We start from the raw sequence: 18,202 nt of genomic DNA on the forward strand, positions 1-18,202 counted from the left end.
GACCCTGCGTTTCTGAGGTTGTGTTTGTCACTTCCCCTGCTCCTCATGTCCTTCCTTCAGGTCCATAGCGCCAGGGCAGCTTCAGCGGCTGCCTACCTTCCCTGGATTCTTCCCTGGATTCTTCCCTGGAGTCAGGCAGCAGTGGCATTCATTGTGGCTGGCAGTGCAGAGCCGGGGCTCTGGAGCAGGGCTCTGGGTTTGAATCCTGATTCTGCCAACTGGTGTGAAATTGGACTCTTGCCTTGATTTCTGTGCCTCGGTTTCCCCCATCTGTGAAATGAGCATAATCATACTTACCTCAAAGGATTATGATGAGGGCCAAGTTGAGTCATTACTAGAAGAGGCTTAGGTAGGTGTTAGAACTCAGTAGATGTCAGCTCTTATGTTTACTATTTCTGCAACAAGATTTTTTGAGCACCTATTATATGTATATTCCTCCCTTATATTAGGGAATAATCTGACTCAGCCGAGAGAATATAGGCCTCAACTGAGCAACCACCCCTCTGGATAAATGTCCAGGAGTTTTCAAAAGGCCACAAAAGACACACGCTAGACACCTACTCATAGCCCCAAAGTGGAAACTACCCAAATGTCCATCGTGAGTAGAACGAATAAGTGAAATGTGTTCTCACAGTGGGCCATCACACAGGCATGGGGGGGATGAGGGATTGTCACTTACAGATGAACCCCACACAGCGAGGAGGAAGCACCAGGCATGGGAAAGAACATGCTGTGTGACATCATTTGAACCCAGTTCAAGGACAGGTGCAGCCACTCTGAGGCTGGACATCAGGAGGTGGTGATCCTGGGGTGGGGATGAGAGGGACCTCGAGGCGGAGGACAGGAGCATTGTCCTGCACCTCCCCAGTGTCACCGTACAGACGGTTCTGCTGGTGAAAACTGACAAACTGAACACTGTGGTCTCCTTTAAAAATACAAGAGAGAGGGGCTGGGGCTGGGGCTGAGCGGTAGAGCGCTCTCCTGGCACGTGCGAGGCCCTGGGTTCGATCCTCAGCACCACAGAAAATAAATAAGTAAAATAAAGGAGCCATTGACAACTAAAAATATTAAAATTAATACAAGAAAGAAGGACAAGGAAGGGAAGGAGGCCAGGAAGGTGGAAGGGAGGGAGAGAGGGACTCCCTGAGAGTGAGGTCAGGGGAGGCGAGAGACAGGCCAAGCCGGCCCTGGGTGTGGCAGCGGGGGGTGGTGAGCGGGCTTCTGTTACAACAGCCTCAGTCTCTCCCCAGTGGACGCATGGAACACACCAAGAACACAGCAGGTGCTCACTAAGTGCTGGTGCTGGAAGCTGCTCCCGGCACCTCTGGCGCTGACCGGCTGGGTTGGTCCAGGGCAGAGCCTGCAGAGCCTGGATGGGTGCTCGCAGGTTCCGGAAGAGCAGTCATCAGTTAGGACAGGGAGGGCTCAGGGGTATCTGCTGAGGCGGTCGCGGCCCTTCACTATGGAAAAACTCCATCTTCATTATTGCCCTCAGCGAGGAGGAGGAGGGTGAGCTCAAGCGTCCAGGGACAGACTCTGCGTCAGGCACTGTGTCCACAGCACTGGGCCCAGGGACGCCCAGCCCCCAGACAGCCCCAACCCAGCACTGAGGAAACAAGTGCAGGCTTCCTGGGGTCAGCCAGGCCGGGCCCAGACCTCTGGCTCTAAGACTCCAGAAAGGGAGGGGTCAGCCTGGTTTGCATGGGTGACCTTTGCCCCAGCCACTTCTCCTCAGAGGCCTCCAGCCCGTCACCCTGACTCTGCTGCTCTCCCGGCCCCGTGTGCGGTCTCCGGGGTACTCAGCCTTGCTGCTGTTCACCTCCCCTGTGCTGGGCCAGCTCCTGGGCTGGGTCTCCCTCTGTCCCTCTGCCGCTGGGCTGCTATGACTTCCTCCTCTTGATCTCCAGGTATTTGACCTTTCCACTGGGTGACTGATCCCCTCTTTTTATTATTATCGGAGTGAAATAAGGCAGTCCTTAAAGAATACCTGCTCTAGTTCTGTTTATGTAAAGTTTAAGAACAGCAGCCCCTCTCCACGGTGAGAGAAATCAGAACGGTGGCTGTCTGCTCAGGGAGACTGCGACAGCCTGGACGGGGCCAGAGGGAGCTTCCTGGGATGATGGGAATATCTGCTACCTGGAGGGAGGTATCGGTCACATGGGCGTGCACATATGTAAGGGCCCCTTCAAGCATGAGCTGAAGACCTGTGCATTTAACCATGAGTGGATTATCTCTCAATAGAATCAGCTTAATGAGAAATCCCTGTTTACATATGGAATATTCTAATTTCCTTGTTGGATCTGGATGGAAACACCATTTTCTTTAAAAAAAAAAAAGTGGCATTTATACACAATGGAGTATTACGCAGCACTAAAAATGACAAGATCATGGAATTTGCAGGGAAATGGATGGCATTAGAGCAGATTATGCTAAACGAAGCTAGCCAATCCTTAAAAAACAAATGCCAAATGTCTTCTTTGATATAAGGAGAGCAACTAAGAACAGAACAGGGAGGAAGAGCATGAGGAAAAGATTAACATTAAACAGAGACGAGTGGGGGGAGGGAAAGGGAGAGAGAAGGGAAATTGTATGGGAATGGAAGGAGACCCTCAATGTTACACAAAATTACATATAAGAGGTTGTGAGGGGAAAGGGGGGGGAAACAAGGGAGAGAATTGAACAACAGCAGATGAGGTAGAGAGGGAAGATGGGAGGGGATGGGAGGGGGGATAGTAGGGGATAGGATAGGTAGCAGAATACAACAGTCACTAATATGGCATTATGTAAAAATGTGAATGTGTAACTGATGTGATTCTGCAATCTGTATTTGGGATAAAAATGGGAGTTCATAACCCACTTGAGTCAAATGTATGAAAGATGATATGTCATGAGCTTTGTAATGTTTTGAACAACCAATAAAAAAAAAATACAGATAGACCATGAAGGAGGTTGTAAAATGTATATTCCTTTTTTTTTTTTTTTTTTTTTTACAATAAAACATGAGATGCCAAACAGTATTTCACACTTGGCTTAGTTTATTTCAGGCCGTTCCTGAAATAAATGAGGGACCCTTGTTCTCCCCGCTTGTCTCAGTGTTGGGGAGCACTGGTCTATGCCAAGGGCTGAGCTCAATGATCACACATTGTGAGTGCTCAAAAAGGTGGGTTCTTACTAAAGCAAAGTGGCTTCTGGCTTCTTCAGGACACTGTGATTCGGCCTCACGGTGCTCACAAACGATTCAGCCGCTGAATTCTCCTGGAGCGGGGAGGGTGTTCTGCAAGCCCCACCCTCGGGTTCAGGCATAGCCCCTCTATTCAAGGACAGTTCCGCAAAGCTCCAGGAAGAGAGGAGGAAATCTCAGAACATCTGTGGGCCACCTCCTTACCCTCCCCCCAGCGAAATGGCCAGCACCAGCTGCCAAAGCTAGACGAAGGCCGTGGTGGTGCCACCCTGCCCAGGGAAGCTGAGAGAAGCTCGCCAGCGCTCCTGCTGACCAGGCGGTGCGCAGCCGGCACTAGACCAGAAGAGCGGGGAAGCCCTGGCCAGCCCCCGGCTGTGGGAGGCAGGGGCCTGGGCACGCGCCCCGGCCGAACTTCAGGTCCGGCTGGACCAGGCAGCTTGTGAACGTTCCCGTCCTCCTGGCCCGGGATGGTGGACCCAAGCCGGACTCATGCAGGCCAAAGGCATGGGTAAGGGCCGTCTGCCGTCGGTGGTCTCCTGGGGACCGTGCCCATCACATCTCCATTCCCAGCGGCTCTAGAAGGCGGTGTTCCGGGGTCGGCGGCTCCCAGCAGGCAGGCAGGGCCCCGGCAGGCAGAGGCGGCGCTGGGTCTCCAGTTGGCAGAAGGCGTTCTGGTTGGACACTCGGGTGGCCACCCCTAGCCCACACGTGGTGGAGCAGGGGCCCCAGGCTGTGCTCCATTCTGGGCAGGGGATGCCAGGGGGTGCAGGAGCCACGAGGCCAGAAAACTGGGGTCCTGGGGGAAAGACAGCCAAGTGAGCACTGGAGGGGGAGCTCACAGCCCAGCACCGCCACTGGTCGCTGCCTCCCTGGTCACGGTGCTTGACTCCTCTGGGCGCCCGTTTCTGCTCAGGTAAATTTCCTACCTGTTGATTGCTGGGATTTAATCAAATAAGGGATGGGACGTGCTTGGCCAGGGCCTGGTCCTTGAAACCACCCCACAGACATCGGTTATTAAGCAGCTGTCGTTCCCAACCTCCACTGGTAAATGGCCTCTCACAGGCAGGAGGCGCCGCCTGTGTGAGGAGGTGCTCATGGTCTAGCTTTTCCTCCCCTCCCTCCACGTTCCTGGAAAGGCAGAATTAACACTGTCAAAATGGCCGTACTACCAAAACCGCTACGCAGATTTAACGCAATTTCCATTAAAATACTAGTGACATTCTTCATAGAAATAGAAAAAGCAGTCATGGAATCCATTTGGAAACATAAGAGGCCCAGAAGAGCCAAAGCAATCCTCAGCAAGAAGAGTGAATCAGGAGGCATCAAAACACCAGAGTCCGAATTATACTGCATATTAATATAATAAGAAAACCAGCACCAAGACAGACAGGAAGACCAATGGTATGAACAGAAGCCACAGAGACAAACCCACATGTATACAGTTATCTCACACCAGACAGAGGTGCCATAAACATACCTTGGACAAAAGATAGCCTCTTCAACAAATGGTGCTGGGAAAACTGGAAATCCACATGTAGCAAAACGAAATTAGACCCCTACCTCTCACCCTGCACAAAACTCAACTCAAAGTGGATCAAGGACCTAGATCAGAGACCTGAGCCTACTAGGAGAAAAAGTAGGTCTAACTCTCCATCACGTTGGCTTAGGAGCCGACTTCCTCAACAAGACTCCTAAAGCGTAAGAAGTAAAATCAAGAATCAATAAATGAGATGGTATCAAACTAAAAACCCTCTTCACAGCAAACAAAACAATCAAGAACGCGAAGAGAGAGCCTATAGAATGGGAGAAAATCTTTGCCACCTGCACCTCAGCTAGAGCACTAATCCCCAGGATATATAAAGAACTCAAAAAAACTTAACACCAAAAAACCAAGTAACCCAATCAATAATTGGGCAAAGGAACTGAACAGACACTTCACAGAAGAAGAAATACAATTGGTCAACAAATATATGAAAGAATGCTCAACATCACTAGCAATTAGAGAAATGCAAATTAAAACTACATGAGATTTCATCTCACTGCAGTCAGATGGCAATTACCAAGAATACAAGTAACAATAAATGTTGGCGAGGATGTGGGGGAAAATCTTCACTCATACATTGCTGGTGGGACTGCCGATTGGTGCAACCACTTTGGAGAGCAGTATGGAGATTCCTCAGAAACCTTGGAATGGAATCACCATTGACCCAGTTATCCCACTCCTCGGTTTATACCCCAAAGACTTAAAATCAGTATACTATAGTGACACAGCCACATCAATGTTTACAGCAGCTCCATTCACAATAGATAAGCTATGGAACCAACGTAGGTGTCCTTCATCAACAGAAGAATGGATAAAGAAAATGTGGAATTACTCAGCCATAAAGAATAATAAAATCATGGCATTTGCTGGTAAATGGATGGAACCAGAGACTATTATACTAAGTGAAATAAGCCAGTCCCCCAAAACAAAGGCCAATGTTCTCTCTAATATGTGGATGGTGACTCATATTAGGCGAGGAGTAAAGGGCAGGGGTGGGGGTTTCATCTGATTGACAGGGTGGAGTGGGCGGCAGAGAGGGAGGATGGGGATGGGAAAGACAGTAGATGAATGGGACATGACTTTCCTAGGTTCATATATGAGCACATGACGGGTGTGACTCCACATCACGTTCCACCACAAGGATGGGAAGTCATACTCCACGTATGTATGATATGTCAAAATACATTCTACTGTCATGTATAACTAAAATAAAAACAATTTTAAAATTTTGAAAAAAAGGAAGGAATCTACATGTTCAGAACAGACCCAAATCAAAACAGGTACTTTCAGTCCACAGTTGGTTGACTCCATGAAGGCGGAACTCGTGGACACGGAGGGTCACCCTCAAGGTGTACGTGTGCCAGCTACGCCCACAGGCCACACATACAGTGAGGTCCACCTGGAGGAGCGGTTTCTTACTCTGGCACAGAAGGTGAGCTCCCGGGCTTGAACTGATGAGGTGCATTTCACCCCAGGCTGCCCTCAGCCCCGGCTCCAGCCGCTGTGTGTGCTGGGGCTGTTTAAGGGCTCTGTTTGTGCTCGTTCATTTAGCCCTCACGACTCTACGAGGTGGCTGCTCTCGTTACCCCCATCGCACAGATGGAGAACGTGAGGCTGAGGAGTTAAGCAACCCCCAGAGCTGCACAGCAAGGAAGCGATGGAGCTGGGTTTAGAGCTGGTACCGACTCCACAGCCTGAGCTCGCCAAGTTGCATACCTCTGCTGCGTGCAGCACCACTTGGCACTGTCTGCCTCCCTTTTTGTAAAGCCGCATTCATCTAATGACTATATATACATACATACATACATACATATATATATATATATATATATATATATATATATATATATATATATTTTTTTTTTTTTTTTTGCAGTGCTCGAGATGGAACCCAGGGCCTGCGCATGCTGGGCAAGTGCCCCCCCCCTCCACTGAGCTCCATCCCCAGCCCCAACAACCATAGGTTTTTAAAAAGCAACACAACAACAATAAAACCTCTAAAATTGAAGGGTTCCTAGCAGGAGTAACTGTCTTTTCTCCATCTCTGCCCGGTCCGAGGCCCACGTCCCAGAGACAGCCACCTTGCCTGGTTCAGTTGGAGTTCCTTCTGTTGAGTCCAGATGGTGACGCACTGGTGATGTGCTGGCAGTGGGGGCTGCTGTATTGCAAACATCAGGTCCCTGTCACATCCTGCATTCCTCTGCTGTGCACGGAGGAGGATTCGGCTCCGGGGTCCTACCCTCCTCCCCACCCCACTCTGCCTCCTGACTTTTATTTTCCATTCTGATTGTTTAAAATCCAGCACTTCGGGCTCAGCCGAGCTTCAGGTGGCCTGGTGATTCTCCCTCCACTGTCTCCACTTCTCCTCGCCCACCCCTCTCCGTTTCTGAAGTGTCCCTGTGTCCTAGCACGAAGCCCCCTCCCCTCCGTGGCCTGAGCCATCCGGAGCTCACCTTGGCCCTGGAGGGGCTGGACGGCCCGCCCGGCCGCCTGGTCACACACCCACTCGGGGCAGCATTTGCCAGGGACCTCCACCCTCCTGGGGCGCGGGCAGTCCCAGCTGGGCAGGCGGATGTCCTCGCTGCACAGCGGCAGGCAGGTGAGGCCGCCGTCCTCACAGCGGCACAGGACCCTGCAATGCGGCTGGAAGGTCTCCCCGTCCTGGTAGAGGCGGCCGTTCAGCTCGCAGCCCCCGTGGTCCTCTCCCACTGCAGAGGGAGGAGAAACAGGGCTCTGGTCATCCCAGCTCCGCGTGGCCCTTCCGCAGAGCTGCCAGGATCCCTGGGGAAGCCGCGCCCTCAGGGTGTGGCGCACTGCCCAGGGCTCCCTCCCAGCAACGTGCACCGGGCCCACCAGCCCCCACTGTCCCTGAGGCAGGACACTGGGACCCTGTACAGGGTGTGCCAGATGACCAGCCAGGCTTAAAGCTCAGCCTGCCCTTTCTGAGCTATGGACCAAGTGATTTCACTTCTCCTTGCCTTAGTTTACCCATTTGCAAATTGGAATCTCGTGGTACTTATTTCGCAAGGTGGTACAGACCAAGTGAAGTGATGTAGGAAATGAATCCAACACAAAGGAGACGGTCAGCGGGTCCTGGCTACTGTGCTGTTATCCTGAGTAGACGCAGATTAGTGCACACTCAGGGACATCATGCAACAACCTCATTGTCCTGCTGCGTTGCAGTCACCACTGTCACATCAGGGCTTAACTTGCTGGCTGTGTGACTCTGGGTCACTTTACTTAACTTCCCTGAGTAGCCTGAATAATTGCAATGATGAGAGCGGTCATTTGTACCTTCAGGTCACGTGGATAATATGTAGTAGCACAATGAAAGGCTTATAGAAGGTGCCTAGGAGACGGAGAAGTATGCCCTTGAGATATGGGTTTCACTACCACTTCCTCCACCGACGCAAACTGGGGCTGGGGCAGAGTGTTCCTCCTGGCATCCCCCAGGGCTGGCTGAGAGCCTGGCTGGGACATAAGACCCTCAGATGCCCTTTGAAATGTCTGGCCCAAGGCTCAGCCTGTGACAGGCTCCGACTAAACAGTTCCAACGCCCCAGCGTTCCAGCGAGGGCTGGTGTGCCTGCTGTGGCCGCCTGCTCCTAGCTGGGAATGAGACACACTGTACCTCAGTGACTGGAGGGACCCCAAGCCAGCGGAAGACAAGCAGCAAAGTCACCTGGAAAGGTATGTCAGCTGTCCGGGGGCAAAGAAACAGGTGTGAGTGGGGGGGAGGCTTCCTGGAGACCTGGGTGACAGTTCACTGGGTCTGGGGCAAGGGCTCATTGGCAGCAGGCCTCCAGGTCTAGTGAGAGAAACTTCAACAGACCCTCAGACGTGGAGGGTTTAGGACCCACAAGTACTTGGACCCAAGCTGGGAACCCAGGGCCGAGTTACTTCGCCTCTCTGAGCCTTGGTGCTGCCGCAGGGCCCTGGCAGGTAAAGTGAGCGAGCGCCCAGTGAGTATCTCAGTCCCAGCCTGGCGCAGAGGCGCTCCATCAAGGGGCGGGGGCCGCTTATCATTCCGGGAAGGCCGAGACCCGGGCCAGCTCCCTCTCCGGGCTCAGGCCTCAGTCCTTTGGCTCCAAGTCCCTGACCCTTTGGCCTGGATCATGTGGCTGCTGGTTCCCTGGAACCCACAGGGGCAGCTGCACCTTAATCCCCACCCTGGCCTGGCCAAGCCCAGATCTCCAGCCTGGCGCCTGCTGCCACTGCCCGGGGGCCTCGGGGTCACGGGGATGACCTGCAAACAGAGGATGTTTAGGAACATCAGCTGGGGTGATAATTTTAGCCCAGTTTCTCAGCCCTCCCTGGTCATCAGCTTGGAGATGGGGGTCAGGCAGCCATCCCTCAGCGGCCACTCCCCACATCAGGGACTGTGTGTATCTGTTTGTGCTCCCAGATGTCACCAGGCACCTCCCAACTTAGCACACTTGGAATTCCCCTGCCTGGCCACACACCTCCCGCTGCCAAAGCCCTCCTCCTCCTCCTCCCGGGTCCTCTCCAATGTCCCCTTCTCCAGGAACCTCCCACAAATGACGCCTTCCACTGAGCCCCCCCCCTGCCCCCCCCCCCCGCTTCCCCCAGGCACAGACCAGTCCTGCCCTCTGGGGACTCTGTACCCTCCTCTGCTCTCTTTTTGTTTTACCTTCAGTCACTTACAAATTGTGGCCTAGGCAGGTGACTTAACCCAGTTCCCTCATCTGCAAAACAGAATCCACCTCCATGTTCAGGAGAAGGTGAAACTGTGTCCATAAAGGCTCGGACTCACATGGAGGCCACCAGCTTCCAGCCTCTAAACTGGGTGCAAATCATGAAAACTTGTGAGCATCACCATGTTGCCGGACCAGGGCTGGGAATGGCAGGAAGGAGCAGAGACCAAGTAGATCTGGCTGCAGGTGTTTGAAGTCAAGAGTTTGAAATCAAGAGTGGGTGAGGAGAGCCCTTAGTGAAGTTATTGACAGTACCAGCTACTAGGCACTCATTGTGTGCCGTTGAGCAGAAGAGTGTCGGAGCCTAAGATCACGGAACCAGATCTCTGAGTTCAAATCCCAGTTGGCCATTATGAGCTCTGGGACCTTGGGCAGGTTGATCAGCCTCTCTGTGCCTCATTTTTCTATCTATTAGTACCTACTTCAAAAGGCTGTTGTGAGATTAAGGGAGTTGATATTTGTGAAGCCTGGCACGTGGGCAGGGTTACACAGTTCAATACATAAACTCTGCCTTATGTCATGGAGAATCTAAATAATAGCTGTGGAAGCTAAGTGTCACATCTGTCAGTTTTTCTTTAGGCACATTTTCATAGTGGTCATCTGTGAGTTTAACCAATCATCCCTTTCTCGTTCTTTCCTCCTCCTGCCGAAGGGAACATTTAACAAGGATTCACTGTTGCTAAATTTCTGTCTATAAGTTTTGTTTTATTGTTTTTTAGTAAGACTTTTTCTACAGATGGATTCATTTTCAATGATTCATGAGTCTCCCTTCCTCTCCTCCCTCTCTCTCTCTCTCTCTCTCTCTCTATTTTTACAAAAGTATGAGATGCACGTGGATGAAAGAGGCAAATCCTTCTCCAGGCCTTATCATTTTTAAAAACCTCTAACCTCTTTTTATTTCCCTGAAGGAGTGGTTATCCACAGGGGATAATTGTGCCCCGGGGGCACTTGGCATCCTCTGAACCCAGCTGTCAATTTGAGGGGGCAGGGAGAGCTGCTATGGGGTCTAGCAGGTGGAGCCCAGGGAGGCTGCTAGTGTCCCCCCAGGCACAGGACAGCCCCCTGCAGCAGGAACAGCCCAGCCTGTGTAGAGTGTCATCAGAACAAGACTGCAACCCCTGCCCTGCAGTGCCAGCAGGTGCCAGGCCTTGCCCGTGCTCAAGGTCATGGCGGAAGGGCACAGCCAGGACTGTGACCCAGGAGGAGGACGAGAGGGAGCATTGCTTAGATCTGTTTGCAAAGGCCCCAAGCTGAGTGACGTGAAGTGTGTCAGCTAGCATCTCTGGGCCTCAGTTCCTCGTTTATAAAATGGGTCTGAAAGGACATCCTGTCCCCTGCCTCACTAGGAGGATCATGACTTGTGCAGTAAGTGCTTCACACAGTGCCCACCCTGCCCTAAATAAGGGGCTGCGTTTTATTTCCCCAGTGTCACTAGGACTCTCAGAAGAGGATAGCGGCCTCTGGGCTGCAGAGTCTGGGCGGCTTCCCAGGCAGGGCTGGGCTGTGAAGGCTGGCTACGATTTGGGCAGGTAAAGGCTGAGAGGGGCCTTCAGGTGGGCAGGCCAAGGAAGGTCAAAGAGGACACTAGGAAGTAGGCCCAGGGAGCGGCGGAGGGTCCCAGGTCCAGCTGGCTGGAAGGTGCACCTGCAGGAGGCTGTAAGAAGCACAAGGCGGAGGGCTTTCTCTGACTCGGGCAGTGGCCTTGACCTCCCCACACCCTCTGTGAGTCCCGCAAACCTGCTTACAGAGGCACACTGCCCCTGGGCCACCGGGGCCCGTTCCAGGCTGGCAGAGCAGGCCCTGGCTGGAGTCGCAGACGTGGAGGTGGTCGCAGGGCTCCCCCAGGCGCCGTGCACAGACCCGGCAGCAGCCACAGCCATCCAGCACTAAGGGCACCCCCAGCGGGCATCGGGGTGGTGGCCAGGGACAGGCACAAGGTGTCGGGCACAGCTGGGCACACACCTGAAGAGACAGAAACCTTGCTCAGCCCCGAGGTAGACAATGAAACCCTCATACTGGCCACCTCTCTGCCAGGCTGATCAGGGTGGGGTCCATGCCTTGGCCTCAGAGTCAGTAGACCTGACCTTGAACCCCAGCAGTCTCCAGGCACTCCCTAAGAGGCAGTGTGGCATCGTGGTCATGAGCAAGAACTCTGCCCCTTATCAGCTGAGTGATCCTGGGAAAGTTACCAAGCTCTCTGAGCCTGGGTTTCCTCACCTGTGCAACGGGACCAACGGTGATATCTGACTCAGAGGCTTGCCGTGAGGGGTGCCTGAAATGACTCGAGTCAAACCTGTAGCACATAATAGGTGCTCAATGCATTTAGCTCCATCATCATCTTTGTTAATTACAATGACAGGCTTTGCCCCTGCCCTCTATGAGCAAATAGGAATGCATGAGCGACAGCTCCAGGATTAAACCGCACAGTACATGGCGCATTTTCCAGCACGTGGATACTTCGCTTGAAGGCTGATTAACTCAAAAAGTACCATGAACACTTTTGGTCTTTGAAACAATCCAAGTATGTTTCCCAACCCTGAATGCACATCACACCAGCCAAGAAACTCCTAAGACCCCTCTGAGTCTTAGCAAATCAGAAGCCCCAGTGGCAGGACCCTGGAATCTGTATACTTGACAAGCTGCCCAGGGTTTCCAGAGCACAGATAGGTATTCAGCCCCTTTGCCCTGGGCTAACCCCCACCCCACCGTGTACAGATGGGGAAGCTGAGCTTCAGAAAGGGGAAGGGACTCTCCAAAAGCCAGAGTGTCCACTGCAGGGCTGGGGTCAGGCCCAACTCTGCTTCCCCCATGTGGACCTAGAAACCCAGTTTGGTAGGCTTTTCCTGTGGTAGGGAAAACCCCGGGCCAGGGACCCACCCTGCCAGTGGCAGGCTCAAGGTATCAACCCAAGTGACCCAACTGCCCCTTCCCACCCAGGACAAAGAAACAACCAGACCATAAGCCAGATGCCAAGTGCTCCCTGCATGTGCATTTGAAGGTGGGGTCCAAGAGGTAGGCATAGCTCAAGGTGTCCCCTGAGGGGCTGGGGCTGAGGCTCAGTGGTTGAGCGCTTGCCTAGCACATGTGAGGCCCTGGGTTCAATCCTCAGCACCACATGTAAATAAATGAATAAAATAAAGGTCCATTAACAACTGCGTCCCTTCTGTGGGGACTGATTCTCTGCAGACTTTGTGGGGACTAGAGGGTATTTTCCAGAGGAGGGAAGATTTGCAGTTTGGGCTAAGAAAACGAATGATGTCACATCTCTCTTGTGACCCAAAGCAGGCAATGACCGGGTCACCCTATTCCCTCCCCTGACCCTCCCCTGGGGCCCCAGGTCCCGTAAACAGGCTTTTGTTGCTTGCAGCTCCCACCCTGACCTGCAGGGGCCACCTACGCTGGCTGGCCAGCCTCTGGTTTGGGTGGCAGAGGAGGCCACCACCTGGCTCCTACCTACGACAGAACTCCCAGCAGAACTTGGGATTCTAGAGGAGGGGCCTCGCCTCGTCCCTCCAGGTGGTCTGGTCCAGTAGCACAGCCTCCCCTGGGAGCTCATCAGAAATGAGCATCTGGGCGGGGCGGGGCTGGGCTCAGGGGCAGAGCGCTCGCCTAGCATGTGTGAGGCCCTGGGTTCGATCCTCAGCACCACATAGAAATAAATAAACAAAATAAAGGTATTGTGTCCAACTGCATCTAAAAAATAAATGAAATAAAAAAGAAACGAGCATCTGGACCTTCTTGATCATCTGAGTCTGGGCTGATGGATCCAGAGGTGACGCATACAGAATTGACCTGAGAAGGAAAAGGCTGACTTTGGAGCTCTCCAAACCAGAGGCCCACTCCTTTTGTTGTGGATGGTGGGGACACGGATCAGAATTGGCTCCTGGGTCCCTTCACCGGAAAATAAGGGTGCCAAGAGACAGCCTTCTACTGAGCACCGGGCCCCTCTGTGGGCTCCCTCTACCCAGCCAGCTCTGCTGCCTTCTGCAGGCCCTGAGACCCGGGGGAATCTGTTGATGATGTCAGTGACGACAGCTCACTACCACCTGCCACACCAGACATGCCACCTGGGAGGGCGATACTGTGTCATCTGATCTGACCCTCCAGTGAACTGCATGTCCATTTGAAAGATGAGGAAATGCACAGCCAAAGTAGTGGAACCAGGACCAGGGTCCAGGCCCGAGCTCTCAGTTGCTCTTGACCTCTAGGGACTCAGATGCCAGCTTAGGCTCTATTTGTTCAAGAAGGATAAGTCAGGAGGGTGTTTTGGCACAGCCACGGAAGGACGTGCCCTTGCTGGCATTCCTCAGGACCCACCCCATGCACTCTGGCCCTAACTTCCAGTCGTCTGGTCACTCCAGGTGTGCCCAGAGCCTTGCGTGGCTACCCGAGGGTACTGGGTCTACTTCCTGCCTTGACTTACAGTAAGTAGCCTGGCTGCTTTGTGATCTGGAGGTGGAACTCAGTCTCCTCCCCGATCTGGTGGTCGGAGACCACCTCTCCTGAGTGATTAAGTGAGGTCGTGGTCAGCTCCTCCAAGGACCCTGCTTGTTTCCAGGTCTCTCTGCCTCCTGCCCGTATTCCCCGCCTGGAGCCCAGGAGCCCACGCCTGCCTGGGAGACTTGGAATTCTGTTTCTGTGGGTGCTTGTGGCTTCACATGTTGGCCATGGCCAAGTCCCTGGGTCTCTCTGCAGGATGCTCAGTGGTTTCCTGGGACAGGGAAGAAGCCCGTGTGCAGCACGAGCCAGGAGGGTTACCTTGGTTTTCATAATCCCGGGCCCCTCTTCCTCCCAAAACCTGGGGCCCTGCTTCAACTACCCAAGCCACATGCCCTGGTATCATGTCCCCAATCCCTTGGGGAGAGCCAGCAGCAGGCCCGGGATACTGGTGAGACTGCTCGGGCCTTGGAGGAGAAGCTGCCACCCCCCATGTGCCTCCAAGGAGCATAAAAATACACCAAGACCTTGGCTCCTCAGGGACCAACCTCGCTGGCTCCAAGAATTCAGCATTTGCTGAGGAGGTGACCCAGCTTGGCAGCTGTGGCACTGGGTGGGAGGCTCAGGCTGGGACCCCACTTCACACACCCCCAGGCCTGTCTGCCCCACTGCTCCATTTTCTTCTACTCTCACGTTTCTTTGCTCTGTGGCTCTGAACTGTTGCTTCTCCTCTCTGAGCCTCACTTGATTAAAACGGGGGCTATAATCCCTTCTGGGATTGTTATGCACATTAGGCAAAGTGGGTGGCCCACAAGCCCTGTGGAAATGCACAGAGGGAGGAGGGATCACAGAGGGGTCCCTGGGCCTCTCCAGCAGCCAACCCCCACCTGAGGGCCCCGCAGCACAGTGTCCTCACATTGTAGACTTTCCGGTCAGTTAGACTCCAGCGTCCATCCCAGCCCTGGCCTGGACATAGGTAAAGCTCCTCCTGTCTAGAATGCCCTGTCTTTGAAGAGGCGTTGTAGGGACTGGAGGTGTCTTCTGAACACTCATGGGGTCCCAGGGCCTGTGCTCAGTGTTGGAGGAGGTTGTCATGAGTGGTCTCCTCAGAGGCCTCATGAGCCTCACGCCCATTCAACGGAGGCAGAAGCTGAGGCTCAGACTAGAAAAGGGACTTGCTTGAGGGCCCACAGCAGAGCTAGAAAGAGGCCATGTCTGGGACCAGGCAGGGACCTGGGCTTGGGCACAAAGGCCACACTGTGCCCCTGGTGAGCTGCGGAGCTCAGGCTGTACATTTACACCCACCCCCCACACTGAGGACGTCGGGGCGCATTCAGGGCCCGGCCCCCTTACCTTTGAGAGCAGGCAGAGGAGGGAGAAGGCCAGGAGCTGGGTCTGTGCTGTGCCTCTCATGTCCCTGTGCCCCGCGGAGCCAGCTTGGAGCCTGGGAGGCAGGACCTGTGAGTCTTTATGTTCCGGCGGCTGTGAGGTCACTCCCAGGCACACACACTTGCACACACACACACACACACACTTACGCTGGCCTGTTCATTCCTTGCCCCTCTCCCCATCCTCATAGTCCCCATGATGAGCCCATTTACCTGAGTGTGAGACCGTGGAGACCACCACAGGGTGCCTGCCAGTGCGTGTGTGTGCGTGTGGTGTGTGTGTGTGTGTGTGTAGCCAGAGGCAGTGCCAACGCCAAGAGCCTGTGACAGGCTGGCGGGCCCTCGCTAGCTCCTTCCAGCACAAGTACGTTAGCTCAAGCTGCTGCCATAGCTGCTCCAGCCCTGCTCAGAGCCCCTGCCCCACCCAGGGGGCTGTCGATACCAGAAGCGTCCAGCAAACACCCCCTTTGCAGACCTGACCCAAGCCCTCCTCAGCCCCGTGGCCGGGACTCTGGGCAGCTCCAGCCTGGCCTGCGGTTTCTGGCAGGGAGATTGGCAGCCACCCAGAGGTGGGTGTGACCCAGAGCAGAACTTCCTTGGCGGCCTCTCTGTTCTTGGCAACAGGGGGCTGCCCCAGGCCTCCTTCCCGGGCTCTGGAAGGTGGCCTGCCCATGGTGGAAGAGCCTGGGCAGGCTGGGCCTACTGTGTGCTAGTACTTGCTGAGCCCTGCTGCAGGATCTGCTCAAACCAAAGCCATTCTGTTTGATTTGGTCACCCGGAGCCTCCCGCCGGGGCTGGAGACAGCACCAACTTGGGGGGTGGGCCAGAGGGGGAGATAGTGGGAAACTGCGAGATTCCTGGGAATACTGAGGGGGGTCCCTTGATCAGACCAAGAGTGAGGAACAGCTTTCAGAGAACCAAGAAAAGGAAGGGCTAAGGAGGCAGAATATTCCAAACACACATCCAGGTGCCTGGAGGTGGGCACAGCATGCCAGCCGTGCTCTTCTGGAGCCGAAGGGACCTGGTGGGACTGCACCTTCCTGTGCAGTGGGACGTCTGCAGAGACTAACACACACCACCAAGACTGTGGGGACATCTGCAAAGTTCTAGCCACCGAGAGCAGGGGACAAAAAGACACAGGCTTGGTAATAATGGTAAATGATTAAGGTGACATCAAGGGATGGCTGGGGAAGGCTATGGTCCCCATCATCTCCACCAGTACTCCAAATCTCAGAGCAATGATGCCAGACAGCAGAAGGTTCTAGAATGGGCAGTGGATGAGGAAGAAGAGTGACTTGCTGTAGGGGTTGGGAGAAGAGGCTGAAGGTGAGGACCCAGGATTTGACCTTGGCAGGCAGGAGGCAGTGGTGAGAGGTTCCGAGAAATGAAGGAAGGTAGGATTTGAGGGTCTTGTTTTTGAAAACTGATGTTCAGAGACGTGGCTAGAATATCTTACATCCAAATGGGTCATCTGCTTACTCCCCTTCCTTCATACAACAAAATGATTTCCAGTGATCTTCATGGAATGAACCAAATGCATTTCACACTTGAGAGATTCCAAACTGTTAGGAACTTTGTTTGTAAGTGAAGATGTGATCCTGAGTCCACATGCCCTGGGGGCAACTCTAACACCCATTTATTTATTAAAGGATAAGAATTTATTAAACTTTATTGAAGGATAAGAATTAAAATGTGTAATTTGATGCTTACATATGTATCATTAAAATCCAACAGTTATTGCAACAATGGTTTAGAACTTAATGTCAGCTAAATCACTGACATTATTCAGTTTGCTGGCACAGATGTGAAGAGCAGACTGACTTCCTGTCAACTCATCTTCTCTCTCAATTCTCTGCCCACTCCCTAATGGCCTGCACCCCAGAAAGACCACTCTCACCTTCATGTCCTTTCTGGGTACTGGTTTTGACAATGAAAGTGATCATGTATTGAGCCTCCAGCAAGAGCCAGAACTCGTACTCAGTACTACTTATAAAACTGTTGTTTCCTCTGGATCCACACCTCAGCAAAAAAGGAAATGTGCGGAGAGGTTAAATAACTTGCCTGAGGCCACAGAGCCAGAGAGCCCAGGTCCCTAGGACTCCTGAACTGAAATTTCAGTTTACATTATGTGTTTTTGCTGCTTCATCTGTGGGCTCTTCATCTCTGGGCTCTTCTCTTTACCTCTGAGCTCTCTGTGATATGTTTTTTACTTGGAGGGGGAACATGTAGAGAAAAGTGCTTAACAAAAAGAAGCAGACACCCCATATCACTCTACTGAATACCAGATTTCATTTTTAAGATTTTAGCAATGTCATTCTCAATATTGGCCAACACACTGCCCATGGACGCCAGACATCTTCCCTCACATCCCCTGTAGAGACCTGTGTTCAGAAGAGGAAGGTGGAACTCACGATTCCCAGGAAGGCTGCATTGGTGTTCATGGACCAGCATCTTATCAAAGGTAGAAATTTACAACAACAATAATAGTAATAATAATAATAATAATAATAATAATAATAAAGAAGAAGAAGAAGAAGAAGTGCTACATGCACTAGTATTGAATGTAAAGCTTAATGACCCTCCCCATACATGTATACATGATCACATGTACCTACCCATATAATCCCCATCCCATCAAGCCACATTTCCAGAAGGTTCCATATGTTCCTTCCAAAACTATGCTCTCTGTCCTCAGGTGCTCACTACTTTGACCCCTGTGACTTCTAAGGTCATTGATGGGTTTTCCCCGAGAGGCCCCGTGCTGAACTACTTGTCTGGGAGCCAAGAGGACAGTTAGGAGGCGTGAGGAGGAGGGCTGGTCAGGGCCGCATCACCTGCTCCACGCACTCTCCGCTGCCAGCCGTGGCTGCTGTGCGGTGGGCTCCAGCCAGCAACGCACTGCCCGCCTGTGCAGGAGGCAGCTGGGGAGGGGCAGGGCA

At 53.1% G+C, this 18,202-nt stretch overlaps 1 protein-coding gene across 1 annotated transcript; it reads right to left on the bottom strand.

Moving 5' to 3' along the window:
- Nucleotides 1-3,019: 3,019 nt before the first annotated feature.
- Nucleotides 3,020-15,756, bottom strand: Ccn5 (cellular communication network factor 5). Its single transcript, XM_071607386.1, has 5 exons — nucleotides 15,477-15,756; nucleotides 15,229-15,319; nucleotides 11,184-11,400; nucleotides 7,178-7,432; nucleotides 3,020-3,977 (listed from the first exon to the last, which is right to left on the bottom strand). Exons 2-5 carry the CDS (start codon nucleotides 15,286-15,288, stop codon nucleotides 3,757-3,759), a joined length of 753 nt encoding a protein of 250 aa, XP_071463487.1. The 5' UTR covers nucleotides 15,289-15,319; nucleotides 15,477-15,756; the 3' UTR covers nucleotides 3,020-3,756.
- Nucleotides 15,757-18,202: the final 2,446 nt, after the last annotated feature.

Source organism: Marmota flaviventris, chromosome 2 (genome assembly GCF_047511675.1).
Source record: "Marmota flaviventris isolate mMarFla1 chromosome 2, mMarFla1.hap1, whole genome shotgun sequence".
Lineage (NCBI taxonomy): Eukaryota > Metazoa > Chordata > Mammalia > Rodentia > Sciuridae > Marmota > Marmota flaviventris.

Excerpts from the sequence above, each read along its gene's own strand:
- Ccn5 (XM_071607386.1), bottom strand. The coding sequence starts at position 15,288 with ATGAGAGGCACAGCACAGACCCAGCTCCTGGCCTTCTCCCTCCTCTGC. Across the intron at positions 11,401-15,228 it reads TCCTCTGCCTGCTCTCAAAG|GTGTGTGCCCAGCTGTGCCC; the intron begins GTAAGGGGGCCG and ends CTGTCTCTTCAG. Across the intron at positions 7,433-11,183 it reads CCCAGGGGCAGTGTGCCTCT|TGGGAGAGGACCACGGGGGC; the intron begins GTAAGCAGGTTT and ends CTCCCTCTGCAG.